This window comes from Beta vulgaris, chromosome 9 (genome assembly GCF_026745355.1).
Source record: "Beta vulgaris subsp. vulgaris cultivar EL10 chromosome 9, EL10.2, whole genome shotgun sequence".
Lineage (NCBI taxonomy): Eukaryota > Viridiplantae > Streptophyta > Magnoliopsida > Caryophyllales > Amaranthaceae > Beta > Beta vulgaris.
In genome coordinates this window covers 25,062,656-25,081,377 of record NC_079210.1, presented here as the reverse complement: position 1 = coordinate 25,081,377, position 18,722 = coordinate 25,062,656, and the positions used below count along the sequence as shown (strand labels likewise).

The following is an 18,722-nucleotide window of genomic DNA, read 5'->3' as shown; positions in this document are numbered from 1 at the left end:
CCATTTTACAAGGGAAGATGGAGGGCCTGTAAACAACTAGACCAATCCTGATTCGTGATACGTGGTACTATATACGAGTAATAATATCTAAACTAGTGAGCGTCCCGGGCGATACCCCGGGTTGTTACTTTTCATAACTTTTTGTCAAGTGTGGAAAAATTGATGTAATGACATGATAAGTAATTGCATGAATTTTGAAAAATAAACCCTTAAAAGTTTGTGGATGAAAGCAATCGCTTAATTCTTTCTACAAGGATTTGGATTAAGAGTTTATGTATATAATAGTCTCTTGTTATTATCATAAAAAGGTTAGGTATCTAACTACTTGTACAAATCTTTTAATTAGATACTAGTCTCATATGCACGCAATGCGTGCGACAATATATTGTATAAATACTAATATTCAGAATCGTAAGAACATTAACATTATCGCGAAAAATAAACAAGTAATTCGTACTTACAATTAATCTTTACAAAAAAGATAGGATTAAAAATGAAAATAAGAGACTTTGGTTTATGCTTACTTTTTCTCAGTAGGTTTAATTCTATTGAATAACATCTTGACTAAGATAATTATGTAGTCAAGAAATAAAAAGATGAGTTATACTCTTTTTTTCTCGGTAATTTTATGAATTTTTATTGAATATCTTAAAACTTTCGGCTTTACAATTGTTGGAAAATTTCTTTGTTAGGTTAGTTTCCTTATCGTAAGTAATATTTTAATGACAATCTTAAACTCTATTATGTTAGTTTTCTTTTTTTATAACTTTTCTTATAATATATAATTGTAAATCAGGAGTTGAATGAGAAATTTTAAATAGTTTATATTTTAAATTAGGGGTAAATAAGTCTTTTTATAGGAGGATACCATAACTCCTTCCTTGACTTATATAATAGAGATAATTATAAGACCTTATGATATTTTATTTTAAAATATTAAACAATGGTGTTATGGTGGATTAATGGTTAAGCTTTCACTTTTCGATTCAAAGGTCACGTGTTTGATACCTTGTACAACATTATTTTTTTAATTGAGGGTTTTACTTGAAAATAAAACATTTGCATTACAACTTTAAAGGAGAGTGTCACGTGGCACACAAACTTTTTTATGAACACCTTTTAATATATTAGTATAGAGTTTGGTATAATTGTATTTTTGAAAAATGTTTGAGTTATTTTTTTAAAAGGTGGGTGCTTTGTAATGTAAAAAAAGGCAATAATAGTTGCATATCATACAAAATATTAATACATGTAGCACTAGTAATCAGTGGAAGAGATGAAAAGTGTGAAATAATGATGAAAAGATATCAAAGAAATGATAGATTGTGATTAATTAATAAGGGTAATGTTCAATTTATACCAATATATTAAAAGGTGTTCCTAAACAAGGAAGTGTATCACGTGACGTTATCCCTTAGAGTGTTAAGTTCATGTACTTCACACACAATTAGAAAAATTAGAAAATGCATGGTATGAAATTTGATCCCATAACTAAAAGTCTTAACCACTAAAACAAGTAATGTTTGATGATATAGTGTTAAAGTAAAATACTATACATGATAATTATAATTACTCGGGGCATAACTTAGGCCTAAAAACTAATTAGTATATTTGAAAGAGTGTGGAGAATTTGTTGACATGAACTTGTACTATGTGTAGACATTATAATCTTGTTTTAAAAACAAAATCTAGTTTAAAAGGAAGATTAGACAGAGATGTTGTATTTGAAAGTATATTTCAAATCTAGCTATAATCTTGTTTTAAAAACAAAATCTAGTTTAAAAGGAAGATTAGATAGAGATGTTTGTGTTTTAAAAAACATTTAGCATATATATGAAATAACTTGATTTTGATTAAAGACATCTAAGATTGTTAGTCTTGGGTGTAACTATTATAGCTTATGGTGTAACAAGTAATCACACGTGTGAAATAGAACTTAGAGGAACATCAATATCTTCTCCATCCTCTCTCTCTCCTCTCCCTCATCTTGACAAAAATGGAGAAAATTGAGCTCCCACCTTCAATTCTCTGCTTCCCTCTCCCTTCTTCCTCCCAATTTTCTCTCTTCCTCCCCCCTTCAATAGTTCACCTTCAATTTCTTTGTGGTTTTTGTGGTAATTATTGGAAGGAAAATTTGTTGAAAGAAAGTTGATTGAAATAGTATGATAATACAAAATTAAAAGAATGATGAAGAAGTTGTGAAAATAATTATGAAAAATTGAAAAAAAAAAGAAGTGAAAAAAATTGAATAAAAGGGTGAATGAGAATTTTTGGAGTTGATAAGGATAGGTATCTTGCTTTATTGGCAATTTGTTGTTGAACTTCTAGTAGGAGTTTTGTGGCGTTTGCATCTAATGGCTATAGATGTAAAAATGTTATTTTGCTTCACTACTATCAAAATTCAAATGAGACATACAATCTGCATTTTGTGTTAATTTAGATCACTAAATCAAAGGAAAATTTTGATAAATAAGGACTAAGAAGAATGAACTCATAACATAGCGAGCCTTCTCAAGCAACCGATTATACTACTGCGTATTCATGACTAATGTTAGTGTGATTGCAGGGATATTCTTATCCCAACTCTTTCCTTGGCTTCGGGTGCACTATGGAAATGATACTTCCCAATCAGTTGTTATTGATGCTTGCTTAGCTGCACTACAAGGTTTAGTCATCGGTCAGACCGACGTACGACTAACTTCTTTTGTTAAAAACCACCTTAGCTAGTTTCGAATCGGCCGCCCCATCATCATTTTCCTTAAAATAGGCAGGTGACTGATCGATCTTGTAAACTATACTTTTTTGAGAAAAGTCCATACTACTTTACCCTCACCCTTGCCTACTAGTTTTCACCCCTCCTAATCAATGAACTTTCGAGATCTACTTTTTCTTTTTTTTCTGACAAAATTAACCAAGCTTAAGTGGTCACGACAACATCCCCCATTTTAAAGAGAATTCTAGTGATAATTCGAAAGATTATGTTCCTCCCCCCCCCCCCTTCTCGTACTTCAGAAAGGTAGAGAAAGAGGGCAAGGGGTAGTCAATCAACTTATTCCTTTGGTTCCGCCTAAGAGGGAAGAAACCGTTAAAAGAAGTGATTGGCAAGTGGATAAATAGCAAGTGATTCTGAGTGGGTCAAGATACTCTTGTGACGCGGCGTGTTTGAATTTTAATTGCTTTTACGAGAGAAAGGGGGACCACTTCTAAGCCTAAGTATTCCTCAATTGACCAATATATATTTCTATCAAAGATACATTAGCTATTGAAACAGGAATCTCGAACAAATGAATTCCTATGACCCTATCATGATTGTTAAAAAATGAGTTTTTTGTCAGGAACAACATTTTGAAAGCGTCCTTTTGTGAGAAACAACCTTATAAATTTTTTTTGTTAGAAACAACCTTTAAACTCTATTTTCATGTCAGATCGGACTCATCAACCATTTTTCGACATTGACTTAATTTTTCCGGCCTCGACTTTTTCTCATCCCCCTTCCCTCTCTTTTATTTGTCTTGGAGTTTAATCTCCTCCAATTTCTTTCTTATATAACCACTTCTTGCCTCTCTTCCACACTTAACCACTTCTTACCACACCCCAAATCCCTAAATTTTCCAAAGGAATCCTAAATCGTCCTACACCCTAAACTTACCAATTGAAGAACCCTAAAATTTGGATTTGGGGTGTGGGAAGAAGCGTGTTAAGTGTGGAAGAGAGGGAAGAAGTGGTTATATAAGAAAGAAATTGGAGGGAAATTAAACTCCAAGACAAATAAAAGAGAGGGGAGGCCGGTAAAAAAAAAGTCAAGGCCGGAAAAATCAAGTCAATGTCGAAAAATGGTTGAGGGGTCTGATCTGACAAGAAAATATAGTTTAAAGGTTGTTTCTCACAAAAACGAAATTATAAAGTTGTTTCTCACAAAATGACACTTTTAAAAGGTTGTTTCTAAAAAAAAAACTCTTAAGAAAATATATCAAAATCCAAAATCTACGTGAGACATACAATCTGCATTTCATTATGTTTAATTAGATGACTAAAGCATCGGAAAATTTTGACAATAAGGATGAAGAAACATGAACTCATAACATATATTCCTATCAAAGACACATTAACTATTGACACAAGATTCTCAAATAAACAAATATCTATAACGATATAATGATAAAAAGACATATCAAAATGAATGCGACATACTATCTGAATTTCATTATCTCTAAGGGCCTGTTCTCTTCGGCATAAAACAACTGAACTGAACTGAACTTATTGGAGCTGAACTGAACTGAACTTATTGGAGCTGAACTGAACTGAACTGAACTTATCAGAACTGAACTGAACTGAACTGAACTGAACTGAATTGAATTGAATTGAATTGAAATAAACTGAATGTAATAAATATATAAATAATATTTTAAACAAGAATAATATGAATATTAAATAATAATTATAAAGATAAGTAATAATAATGAATAATAATAATAATAATAATGATAATAATAATAATAATAATAATAATAATAGTATTTTGGATATTTTTAAATGATAGTTATAAATAAATAATTTTAATAATTATAAATTACTAATAATAATAATTAATGATAATAATGATAATAATAATAATTATTTTATATATTTGTATTAATATATTAATACTTGATGATGATATATAATAACAATAATATCTAAGAAGTAAATTAATATTACTATTTTAATAATTAGATTTAATAATATAAAAATATTTAGTAATAAAAATACCGCAAAAATTACATCATAAACCGTCTTGACGCGATTTGATTGGTTTATGGGCTAAAAAAAGTGGATTTATTTGTGCTTTGACCTAAATCATGTTCCTCCTAATAATAATAGTAATAATAATGAGTAAAGCTATAATAAACAAAATAATACTAACAACAACAACAATAATAATAATAATAATAATAATAATAATAATAATAATAATAATAATAATAATAATAATAATGATATATATTTAAATAATAATAATATAATCATAATAATAATTTAATAATAATAATATATAATATAATAATAATAATAATAATAATAATAATAATAATAATAATAATAATAATAATAATAATAATAATAATAAGAGTAATTAGTAAAATAAATTATACCAACATAATAATAATATTTAACAAAATAATTATAAAAGAATGGAGCTGAACTGAACTGAACTGAACTGAACTGATCTGAACTGAACTGAACTTATTGGAGCTGAACTGAACTGAACTGAACTGAACTTATTGGAGCTGAATTGAACTGAACTGAACTGAAAATAAGCTGGGGAGAACATGCCCTAATTATATTACTAAACTATTGGAAAATTTTGACAAATAAGGATGTGTTATCTCCACAATAAAAAAGGGTTCCGGACTGATTATGTCTAATCAAAGTTAATAGTGTTTATCCACGTATAAATAAGGTAAAATCAAGGCTAATTAGGTTCGATTAGTTCGGATAAGTTCACTACAAAAATGAAATCTCCAATAATAGGGAAAAATTCAGGAAAATTGGACAGGAATAATCCCACCTTTGTCGATCTGCCAAAAATAATCTCACCTTTGGATTATTTTAGAATAATCCTATCTTTGCTTATTAAATCGATTATTCGGTCGTAGGAACTTGTAACTTGGTAAACCGGTAAACCAAGTTAACTTTTGATTCAACCTTTACCCGACTGATTTGGACTCCCCCTAGCTACCGAACCACGCACTAGCCACCAGGCCCCTCCCCAGCCACCACACCCCCATCCCCTCTCTCTCCCCGTCGTCGCTTCTCTCTTCCTCATGTCTCTTTCCTCTTTCTCTCTGTCCTCGAATCGTGTGTATATTTTGTGGTGGTTGTACGATATCTAATCTTCAGACGATGGTTGTGTGTGGTGGTGGCAGTGGTCGTCAACAATGATGGTGCCAGGAAAGCTCGGAGAGAGGAAAAGAGAGGGGGTAAAAAGATACAGAGGGAGAGGAGAAGGGAGGAGTGACGAGGTCATGGGACGTAGGGGAGAAACGAGAAGGGTTGGCGTGGTTGGCTACACGCGAAGGGTCGTGGTTTGCAGGGAAATCAGGTGGGAGGGTGGGGTGGGTTTTGGGTTAGGGCAGCAGGTAACTAGGGTAGTAGTAGGGTTTAGATTTTGCAGTGGGCTGGGGTGGGGGTGGGGCGGGGCAGGGTTGGGGTGTGGCAACAAGCAGCAACAAACTAGGATAGTGCGGGGGGGGGGGGGTTAAGTTTTGCAGCGGGCAAGGGTGAGGGTGGGGGTGGGGTGGGGCTGGGGTATGGCAACAGGCAGGAGAAATGAACAGGGAAAAGGGTGGTAAAAATTGAATAAATGTCATACCTAACTTCTTGTTACCGGTCATTATGTTCCTATGACCAACAAATCGATTTAGTAAACAAAGGTGGAATTATTCCAGAATAATCCAAAGGTGAAATTATTTTTGACAAATCGCGCAAAGGTAGGATTATTCCTGTCCAATTTTTCAAAAGTTTAAAGAATAATACAAAAACCCTGTAATAGAATCTCGTTTGCATCTTGAGGATCCTTGCGGACCCCAAAAGGATCACCAAAAAATATATAAGCATCCATATAAAAAGGAATTATAGTATGATAAAAATTTCTATGACTTCAGAATCCTGTAAAAGAAAACATGGTAGCCTTGTCCAAATTGAGTATAAATTTCCGAGACGGGTCTTCAAATATCAAGTCAATATCAAGGTAGGATACTTATACAATCTTGTCGAGAAATAGAATGGGGCTCACCAGGGGTAAAAGGAAACAACAAAACATAAATCACAGCCTAAAATTATTAATAACCCCTGGTCACTTGATGAATACATTTCACTTGAACGAGAAATGCTTTCCAAATACAGGACAAGCACGGGCACAAATCAAGAAAACGCGGTTCCAGACCAAATTATTTTGCTGCACAATCAAGCTAGTTGACCATCAATATTCCAGGTTGCGGTTTCATTTTAACATCATGCACTGAAACAATAAACGTAAACCTAAACATCAAGCACCGAACAACTAGTTCTGGAGACGTTTGATTTGTTGGATCTGCTTTGCAGGGTTCAAACCCTTTGGGCAGGCACGAGTACAGTTCATAATTGTATGGCACCTATAGAGCTTAAATTCGTCATTTATAGCCTCTAGTCGCTCCTCAGTATATTCATCTCGGCTATCAGCTATCCATCTGCAAGCAAAAAAAGTAACAGTTCCACAAAATCTTAGAAGATTCACAACATAAACAAAAACAGGCAGAATAAATTAGAAAAAAAAAAGAACCAAGTTGCACCCCAGGCTAAAACTGCTCTACATTGAAAAAAGGACCATTCCGCTGTCACAACTTCAGTTCATTTATTTTACACTTCATTGAAAAATTCTTACCTGCAAAAAGGTCTTCTGCTTATGTATACATTATGATTACAGGCATAACTGTCTGCAGAGAATCAAGCCACCACTACAAGGCCAATCATCACATATGTGAGAGGGGGCAAGAATGGAAATGCAGAAAATGGTGCCACCTAGAATATTCTCCTAACTTGCTGTTATCTATGGCAGCAAGAATATTGCTAGATATTTTAGAAAGGAATATTTCTGTTATCTTTCTTGCTTAAGAAGTAGCTCTAAGTCTATAGATAGCAGCTGAATGTAAATAGAAGAGGAAGAAGTTACTCTGGGAGAGTCCTTACTCCTTACCTCTCGAATGTAAGGGTTGTAATTGTTGATCTTTCTCTGAGTTTAGAAATACAACAACTATCGCCCCCCCCCCCCCTGCCCCCTCTGCTTTTGGTACCATTCTACTGCGGTTTGCTAGTTCTGTTGTGGGGTTATAACACTGTCCCTATAGTTACATGATGTGAAAGAAATCAGATCAAATGGATGAAAGTCTGTTCTCTTGCATGTAGAGTCTAGCTTGAGTAACTAGTTCTGCATTGACTATCATTTCCAGTGTATCTGACTCCTTTTTGTCAAACAGCTATCAACATCACCTACTTCATAAATAGGATTCAAAGTATTTGCTTTTCTTTTTGACAAAAAAGATAATTCTGAGCAGGTTAGAAACAAGTCTTGGAGGAAATGATGCACCTTACATAATTTGACAAATTTTCATTTGCCTCTTGTCAGCAATGAACTTGCTTTTCACCACAAAGCAACTGCAGGCAATATTTCCAAGAGTTGGAAGTTCACTAATAGTAATTTTTGATAGGGAGATTTGGATGAAAGGGAGAGAGGTTTACGATGAAAGATAGGGGTAGGGTGGGGAGGAGGAATGTCTCTTTAGTACTCAAAAGCATCAGAAATCAAACTCTCAAGTAAAATCTCAAAGAGCTAATTTTGCTGCTCTCTAGAAGGCTACTTGCGTTAGGGGAACATACCTCTCTGTCCTCCTAGCTACATTGCATACATCCAAAGACTGTTATCTAAATTGCCAGACCCTGTAAATTGTGACCCTAAAAAGGAATGGAATGGTACATGCTTGTGGTATACTTTTGGGCTAAGTTTACAAAACTAGATAGCAACTTGTGTTCTAGTAACCATTCTTGTGTCGAGATATAAGCAATACTGGTCCAAGGTTTCGAACTCTTTTGTCTTCATATACATCTATACTCGATTATAATCCATAATCAATAACTTCTAACTAATAATTTCCGAAATGTGGTTTACTTTTGACTAATTTAACAAAACAAGATGGTTAATTGCAAACTCGTATACTAAGTGGTATACATTCATATACTGCAAATAGGTGAAACAAATCCAAAGTTACACAATCTTTTATCTTCTATACATGTATACTAAATTGTATTCCAAAATCAATAACTTCTAATTAAATCCTAACTTGTTTGCTCAATTCATGCAAATCCTTCCCTCTATCCCTTGATGACCAGAATTCAACCCTCTTTCCGACATGTTTGGAGGAACCATAACTGTGAAACAACTCCATGCTGAAGTGACTGACGATTTTTCCCTAGTTAATTCATTACATTAATCTAAAAGCAATTAAGAGAGCTCACAGATTCAGCATCACCACTAACACAACAAATACATAAAAAGCAAAACAAACAAAATTTGAAGACATTACTAGGAGAAGTCATGAAGGTATGCACTTGGGATATGAGAGGTATAAATGAGGTCTGAAACCATGGATCTGTAAACACTACAAGCATCAATTAAAAAGTTCATCCACTAAATTCCACCATGAAATTCTTGATGCCATTAGCAGTCGCTATGAAAGCATCAAGGACAAAACAAAAGAGAATTTCAATGCTTGATATCATAATTTTGTTAACACAACAAGCACCAATTTAAGAGTTTACACTAGGATACACCACCATATTTTTAGTGGCTTATCAGTTATGGTGGCTTTCAGGAATTCAATTTACAAAACATAAAGCAACGCACGCATTGATAAACAATAACGAAGATTATAGCAAGTTAAGGAATGAGGAGATCAAGATGATTCGTATTCCAGCATCTCTTGTTACTAAAAGGCCAAACAGGTTTAAGAAATCCAATTGAAAAAGCTTGCAGCACAATGGAGAAAGATGATAGATTAAAAAGCATGACGCAATTTGTACAATCAGGATTACATAAATTTGAGTCCCAAATTTCAAATGCCAGTGGTGACTGCCATAAATCAAACTTCAAAGGGATGCGGACGTCTTTCCTTTGACATAGAAAGAAAGTAAAGGGGAAACTGAGAGCGAATTAGATCCGACAAAAGATACATACACTAGCCTTGTTTTGGAGGTACTAAATAGGCACAACTTTTCAAGAGCTAAGAGAGTAAGGGACAGCAACATCCCTCTAATATTATTTTGAACACTTCCAAATGGCATGATAACTGAAAGTAAGAATAGAAGGACAAAAACTGAGACAGAAAGAGAAAGTGTGGTGCGGAATACGCCAAATGGTTGAAAAGAAAGGAAAAGCCAATTGATGCTAGTGTTCAATTTGATGTGGAATGGAGAGAGTAGTATTCATTTACTACCTCCAGTCTTTATTAGTTTACCTGTATTCCTTTTTGGGACATCCCTTATTAGTTTACCCATTTCTTTTGTTTCTATTCTTAGAATGGGACCAGTAACTTTCCATCACACATACATTCAACTTTAACATAAAATAATAGTTTATCTTTCCTTCTATGTCCCACAACATTGTTTCTCCTAAAACTTTGTGCAAAAGAAACGGGTAAGCTAATAAAGACCACTGGATATACTTTAATCTTCATCTCATATCCCATTCTCCAAACACTATGCTCTTGGGGTCTTAAAAAAGAGGCATGTAAATCCTCATAAAATACCAGCAACCTTGCAGATATGATGTGGAAGAGATTGAAAAGAGACCACAACCACAACTTTAAAAGATAGGAGATAATAACATGGAAACAATACAACAGTAAGGGGGAAGGATAACGAGAATACGTGAAGCTCCATATTTACCTCCGTTTTTAAAAAATTGTACGATGTTTTATTTTAGGTTGTTTAGATTAGTTGTACGACATCTTTTTTCAAAAAAGTTTTCTCCTCACATGTCATTTCTTTTACATTGATCATCATAACTTTAAAGTTTAAACAACTATCCTATATATGCATGCCATTTTTCTTTAGAACAACTCAAAAAAGAAAGTATTGAAGATTTACCCCATTTTTCTTTGAGGAAAGGTTGCAACTTACACTTTGTCTGGATAGCAATCATGAAAGGCAACTTAGGGGAGGGAAGGGTAAATAAAAAGGTGCTGTTATAGTGAGCTTACATTTCCTTTCCAAATATTATCTAACAAAAAGATCAGGTTTATTAGGAAGAAAAAAAAATCTTTGCAATTCTCTTCTTTTCTCTCCCTTTTTATTACGAGTCCCACGGTTTCTCTTCTCTTCCTTTCCCTCCAAATTACCCTATCCAACACACTCTTAGTATTACTTTGAAATGCAATGCGCTTTTAGAATTGTGGGGTTATGGTTTACCAGCTTAACTTGGACTTACTCAATTCCAAACTGTTTGCATCATTTACTTTTTTGCAATATCCAAGACACATATTACTATTTCGTAAGGAGTACCATCGGTTGTTTGGTTTGTCAAGGGAAGTAACTTCTACTTACCTAGGGACCTAGCTAACCAACTTCCTATATTCCATTATGTAAGGAGTAAAACTTCCTAGGACATTTCTTCCAACTAAAAACTTCACATACTTCTGCTTACTTAAAACTTCTACTTTCCATGTTCTTATTTATGCCAACCAAACAAACACTAACACTAATCGGTATATTCCTTTACCAAACACGACATTGTAACATCCCCAATATCTCTTATATAAATTTCCTGTCCACCTCAAAAACTTTACCTACTAACTTCTAAAACAATAACTCTAGGGCTGTGCTCCACACAATTCCATTAAGTTGTTCCGCAATACCATTAATAATAATCTAGCCGATGCTTATACACGTAACACCACACTAATCATACAACAAAACCTAATCACCAACCGATTATCTTATCCAGCAACATTTTCAATAATAATTATTTAGAAAAAAAAAAACAATCCACAAGAAAATCAATCGAAAGACGAAAACGGAACTCACCGGTGAGCATGGAGCAAAGCAGCAGGACCCAAATAAGACTCAGGATTCCACCAATAACTAGGGCAAGAAGTACTACAACAAGCACAAAGAATACACTCATACATCCCATCCAACTTCTTCCTATCCTCTTTACTCTGCAAATACTCCTTCCCTGGCGTAGCTGCCTCATTCTTCCTCTTCAACCACGGTTCAATACTCTTATACTGATTATAAAAATTAGTCATATCCACCACCAAATCCTTGATCACAAACATATGCGGAAGCGGGGTAACCATAGAAGTACCAGTAGATTCAATCTTCGTAAGGCAAGCGAGGCCGTTACAGCCGTCGATGTTCATAGCGCAGGAGCCGCAGATTCCTTCGCGGCAAGATCGGCGGAAGGTGAGGGAAGGATCCATTTCGTTCTTGATCTTGATGAGCGCATCGAGAACCATTGGACCGCATTCTTTGAGATTGATCTCGTAGTTTTTGAGCTCTGGTTTCGAAGGTTGGTCGGGGTTCCATCGATAGATTGAGAAGGTCTTCATGGAGGTTAGTGGTGATGATTTTGCGGTATCTGTTGCGTGAAGGCGAGAGAGGAGGAGTTTGCTGAGGGGAGATGCGATGGAGGTTGAGGTTGAGGTGCGGCGGAGGAGTCGCGTAGCCATTGATGAAGGTTTGAAGGAGGAGAGAGAAAATGGAGATAGGTGAAAAGAGAAACGAAGGTTAATTGGAAATGGCGTGTGGTAAGAGAGAGAGAGAGAGAGAGAGAGAGAGATTGGTGAAAAAAAGAGGAAAGAATGGGGTGTGCAGTATGCTGGCGTGGCGAATGTTTTGGCCGCGAGTGAGAGGGGGTGTCGTGGTTTACTCGTGGAACGTTTGAAAATAACTATTTTCGTAAATAAAATGATGTGAAACCTGTGAAATCTAATACTTCATCCATTTCAAAATAGATGCTACATTGTTGACTTTTCCACTATTCATGAATGAGGTTTGACCATGCATTATTTACTATTAGGTAAAATCAAATGTTATAATGTAATATGTTGTTGGATTTGTCTTAATATATATTTTCAGAAAATCAAAATTTTATACTTTACTCTAATACATAATCAAAGATATTAGTAGTCAAAGTAGTGCCTCGACAAGCGTTTTAGTCAACAATGTACCATCTATTTTGAAACGGAGGAAGTAGGTGTTTAGCCTTTAATTCTTGCATTTCTGCTTCGGGTTTAATTGATGTGAAAAGCTCTAGTTTACGTTTCACTTGGATTAACAAGTCGAAAACTAGACCAATACATGAAAAATTGGAAAGAGCCATGGTTAATGGTAACTGGATTAGTAGCTAGTCTGAAACTTACTCTATCAATCTCCCTCGCCTAGACTCATTGGCGGACCCAATGGGGGACATGGGGGTACAGTCGTACCCCCATTTCTTAAAAAAAAACCAACTGAATGAAGAGTGCAGCAGACCATTCTCTCTCTACCAGGATCCACGCTTCCCCCGCCCTCCTCTCTCTCTCCATGCTTCCCCACTCCTCTCTCCATTGTACTACAAAATAATTGATACAGAAGCTCCAACTTGTTCATCTTCCACTACTACTACAATTATTGATACTTCTTCACCCCTAATTTTGTTAAAAACAGAAGTTTATAATTTGTTTCCTCTTCACCAGCCATAAACTTCGAGAAAAGGTCTCAATTTTGATTCATTATTTGTTGGGTATTTTGTTTTTATATTTATGATCGATAATTAACTAATTTTGTTTCTGGGTATTTGTAATTCTTTTGATTTGGTTAAAGTTGCATGTTGTGATTTTGTTGGATATGGGTCTGTGTTTTATTGCCACATTTGATTGTATGTTAGTGCCTAATGGAAACTGGAATCAAATATTTTTTTTAGGGATTTAGCATTCAAGGGATAGATTAAATTAGTTTTAACTTTATGTATTTTATTTTTCTTATTTGGGTTGTATGTCTATGCATATTTTGGATGTTTTAATTGTAAGACTTATGTATCTATGTTACTTAGATTTGGATTAAGTGTTGACTCGAATATGGGTGTCTAAACGTCCGACTCGGGTATTTTGTAAAAAAAAAGGTCAAGTTTTTAGTTTAAAATGGAGTATCCAAGTGAAGTATCGTATCAGACATGACACCCGATTTTGGAGATAAATGAAGGTATCAGGGTAATATAATTATGTAGTAAACAATTTATGCAAACATTTTCCCCCTTGCTTTTGTTATATGTTTGTATCGGTGTATCCCCAAATTGAAATTCCTGGGTCCGCCACTGCCTAGACTTGGATCATTCTCTTGTTTTATTATGCTGTGAAGTCCCTGCTACCCCCCCAGTCACTACCCCAAACACTTTAAACTTGAGCCTCTCTGGTATTATAACCTCTCCTTTGGAAATCTTGTTCTCAACCACTGGAACTCCTTCCCTTTCTGATCTTTTGGTTAAACTTAAACTGTTCTCTGGCACTATTCAGTCTTAGGCAAGAGTTTTCTCGAGAAATTTTTTTCACAAGAAAAAAGATTAATTGCAAGATTAGCTGGGATTCAAAAATTCCTGGAGTTTGATCCTTCAAATAACCACCTATGGGACCTTGAATCCTTCCTGTCTGCAAACCTAAATGAGAATTTAGATCAAGAGGAAATATACTGGATTATTATGTCAAGAGAAAATTGGCTTTGTGGAGGAGATAAAAATTCCAAAATTTTCCATCAATCAGTCTTTATCAAAAGACATAGAAACAAAATCAGGACCTTAGATACTGACATTGGGGAGGAGCTTACGGACCCTAAAGAAATCAACTCTCATATTAGAAACTACTTCTTCTCCTTGTTCAAAACTGACAAAATCTGCTCCCAAAGGGTTTCTGAGGAGTATGATAGTATAAATCTAGTCAAAAGGGCAACAAATCGGAAGGTGAGAAGAATTGTGTTTAGCATGTGTGCCCTTAAAGCTGCTAGAGTGGATGACTTCCACCCCCTTTTCTATTAGAAACATTAAGGAGATATGGGTAGGATTGTGGTAGGAGTCTTCTACCATTCCTACTGGCCTGAACAACACCATCATTAGTTCAATCCTAAAAATGATAATCCAAGATCTGTTGAACATATTAGACCTATAAGCCTTTGCAACCCAACTTACAAATTAAAATTGTGACTAAAATTCTTGTCGTTAGACTTATACATATTCTTAATATTATGATATCCCCCACACAAAGCAGTTTCCTACTTGGAAGGGGAAAGGTGAACAACTACATAGTAGCCTCAAAGATCCTTCACTCTTATGAAGAGTAGGAAAGGTTAGAGGGAGTGGATGGCAATAAAGATAGATCTTGAGAAATCCTATTATAGGCTAGAGCGGGATTTCACTCATAGGACCCTCATTAGACATAATCTGGATAAGAACACATGTAACTTAATTTATGAGATGTATATCCTCTGCGTCTTATGTTGGTCAATGGCCAACACACTGATCCTTTTTTCCTTTAGAGAGGAATTAGGCAGGGTGACCCCCTTTCCCCATACCTCTTTATCATATGCATGGATCATGACTACTTTGATAAATGAGGCCATTTGGACGGAGATTGGACTCTCTTTACAATTACCAAAAATAGGATCAATGTGTCACATCTCCTCTTTGCACATGATATTCTTTTATTTGGGAAAGCCAATACAACCGCAACTGATGCAATGATTAGAACCATGGACATCTTCCATAATGAAGCGGGATTAAAAATGCACCCCCCAAAAAGCTCAGTCTAGTTCTCCAAAAACACTGACCCTATGGTGTGTGACCAACTGCTCTAGACTTCAAATCTAGTCTAGCCCTGATCTAAGTCTATACTTAGGTTTTTCCCTTACTGATAGGAGGCCTACAAAAAATCAATTAAGCCATATTGTAAACAAGATTCAATCCAAATTGGTTAGCTAGAAAATTAAGTACCTTAACAAGGCTGGTAGAGCTATATTGATATCTGCAACTCATATTGCAATCCCAGCTTACTCCATGAATTATATAAATCTTCTTGGATCCGTCACCAAGCATGTTGAATCAGGTGTTAGAAATTTCTTTTGGGGAGTTGAGGATGGCAAAATAAAACTAGCTACTATTGCATGGGATAAGATCTGTGGTCCAAAGAAGTTAGGGAGGCTAGGTGTGAGGAGATGTGGGATATTCAACAAAATTTCCCTAGCTAAACTATGTTGGAAAATGAACTCTTCTGAAAACCTGACTGCTAAGGTGATATATGCTATATACTACAAGGGGAAAGAATACCCTAATCCCTTTAAAAAGAGATTCCATATCTGGCAGGATATGGGGAAAAGGTTGGGATATCTTCAAGAAATACCCGAGATGGAGTATTGGGAAGGGGATTGTGTCTCCTTTTGGTATGACATCTGGACCCCTTTTAGTCCTCTTAGAAATAATTTTCAGGGGACAATGACCAGCCAAGAGGAGAATATGATTGTGGCTAGCAGTATTATTAAGAATGCCTGGAACTTGAACGAAATCACTTGAACTGTGCCCCTGCTCTTATCCTTTAGATTCAACATTTGACCCTACAAACTGACCAAGAGGATAGCCTTGTTTGTTGGTTGGCTAAAGGGGATTATTTTGACTAATAAAAATGTATAGGGAGGAGTGGCAACTTGCTACAAAGAATTCCCCCACCCAGGTTTCAAAGTGGAAGTAGATCTGAAATACCTCTTCCCAGCTTAAGATCCAAAATTTCCTCTGGTTTTGCCTTTGGGCCAGCCTCCCTACTAGAGCTAACTTGTTTAGACAGACAATCTCTGATAATCCCAACTGCCTTTTCTGCCAAACTTTAGAGGAATCTGAGGATCACATTCTTAGAAAATGCCATGGAGCTCATGTGGAAGTTTGGACTAGATGTCTCCCCCCCCCCCCCCCCAATTTTTTTTGACTTGCCCTATAAGGACTAGCTGATAACTAATATTTCCTCCAAAGAGACCTTAAAGAACCACCAAAGTGTACCATAGGCTACTCTTTTTTCCTTTGTGTGCTGGAGACTGTGGATGCGAAGGAACCAATGGGTGTTTAATCAAAAGGATCTTAAACTTGATTATTTTTTGAAATAGACTAAATCTCTTGCGATTGAATTTTCCTGCTCAAGATCTATATTGTCAGGGAAACCTCCAAATCCTAACCTTCTAGAACCATTTCTAAACTGAACTTTCATAATCACGATCGATGCTTCTTTCTGCCACTCCTCTCTTTGTAGTAGGTATGGGAGCTGTTTGTAGGGATAGATCTAAAACTTGGAGAGAAGGTTTCTATGGCAAGCTTACTTACAATGACCCTACTAGGGCTGAATTATTAGCCATCATAGAAGCTATAGCTTGGTCCAAGGAAAGGGATTGGAAAGATTGTATAATCCTATCTAACTCTATGATTGCAGTGGATAACATCAATGCAGCCGCTAGGATCAAGTGTGGTATACTAACCTGACAAATTCTTGCATGAAGCTTTTGTAGGAGGGTTGGGTAAAGGTGGTTCTCAAAGTTAAAGGAGACCAGGTTAGGGAGGCAGATGCAATGGCGCAGACAGTTAGGAAGGGGACATCATGGTCTAATGATTTCCTCCATTTTTGTACTTCCCCTTGGGAGGGAATGAACATTGGTAGCAAGGATGTGATTTTTTAACAGCTTAATTTTATGTTGTAACGTTCGGGCCCAGAGGCCGCCTAGGTCTGCTACTATCTAGTTGCTACTGTTTGTATGATAACTCTTGACTGCTTTTAATATATATGTTCCCTTTACCAAAAAAAAATGATATTAAGAAAATCAGTTTTATTTCCGAGTTTAAATGATGATATTTCATGAAAGATAGAAATAATTTTTTAATTTTGGATAACAAATAAAACTCGGCCGAATGTGTGGTTGTGCAATGGTCTGATGCGTCTTACACACAACGATGTGCACGTATGCCATGGAGATAGTCATCGAAATCGAGAAGCATGGAGCTGATAAGTGTCGAATATTAGGCTCGTTTTTTCTGATTTTTCAATAATAAACCTCGTTCCATTCAATTTCGAGACACGACTTCCTGATACAATTTCCTCTACTATACTTTGAATATATTCCTCTAGTTATCCAAATATAAACATTTCCAGAATGCATAGATTAATATTTAGAATGCTTGAACACATTGATGGGTTATTTAATTGTATAAAACTATGATATGAATTGTGTTAAGTAGAGGCCAATAATGGACGAATTTCATTCATGATCATATTCGTACCCTCACTCATAAACTCTATCTTTTTTTCATTGACCAATTATGAAGTAATGACATGAAAATCTACATTGAATAAGTCCTTAAGATATCCCTATGATTTCACAAGAATCTAATTATGCTTATGAGTCTTTGTTTAAAGACTTGTTGGCACTTTCTTTTTCAAAACGAATTTCAAAACCTAAACATTTACAATGAGGTAGTCAAATTCACCCTCACACCGCTTAAGTAATGAATGTATGCTTATTATTTGGCGACTACACTTGGGAGGATTCAAAATTAATATTTGATGAGTGGGTGAAAATTCGAAAAATGCAATTTATACTATTTTATTCTTTTATATAACATTACTACCTTTGCATCTGATAAGTGCGTTTCTAACGCACTTTATGACCTCCTTTTGGTTTATTTTGGTCCTCCTTATTCTATTTTATCCCCTCTTTTCTCCTCATTTCCCTTTCTACTTCCTCACTTAATCATTGATTGATCATAGTGACCTTTTTGCTAGATTTTCGATCTATTTTGATCGAATTTCTAGTACATATGCTTTCATCAGGTCTTCTCGTGTTTTTATTGCTGGTATGGCCCTTTTCGGGGACGAATATTGCGAGATACAACTTAAGGGGAAGAGCGAGAGACATTGAGGAAGCTTGTGGTGCGTTTGGAGGCCCCCGCACACGATGGTGCGCCCGCACATGCTACTGGTGCACCTGCACCTTCAGCCGATTCAGAAGCAAAATACAGATGACATTGGTGCGCCCACACCAAGCACAAGGTGCGCCCGCACCATCTGACGCATGATTTCACCTTGAGGCAGAAAAGTCAGGTGCGTCCGCACCTGACATATGGTGCGCCCGCACCTGACATATGGTGCGCC

At 35.6% G+C, this 18,722-nt stretch overlaps 1 protein-coding gene across 1 annotated transcript; it reads right to left on the bottom strand.

Moving 5' to 3' along the window:
• Positions 1-6,651: 6,651 nt before the first annotated feature.
• LOC104902827 (succinate dehydrogenase [ubiquinone] iron-sulfur subunit 2, mitochondrial) lies at positions 6,652-12,391 on the bottom strand. The gene is made up of 2 exons (XM_010690735.4): positions 11,596-12,391; positions 6,652-7,208 (listed from the first exon to the last, which is right to left on the bottom strand). The coding sequence occupies exons 1-2, from the start codon at positions 12,240-12,242 to the stop codon at positions 7,043-7,045; spliced, it is 813 nt and encodes a 270-aa protein (XP_010689037.2). The 5' UTR covers positions 12,243-12,391; the 3' UTR covers positions 6,652-7,042.
• Positions 12,392-18,722: the final 6,331 nt, after the last annotated feature.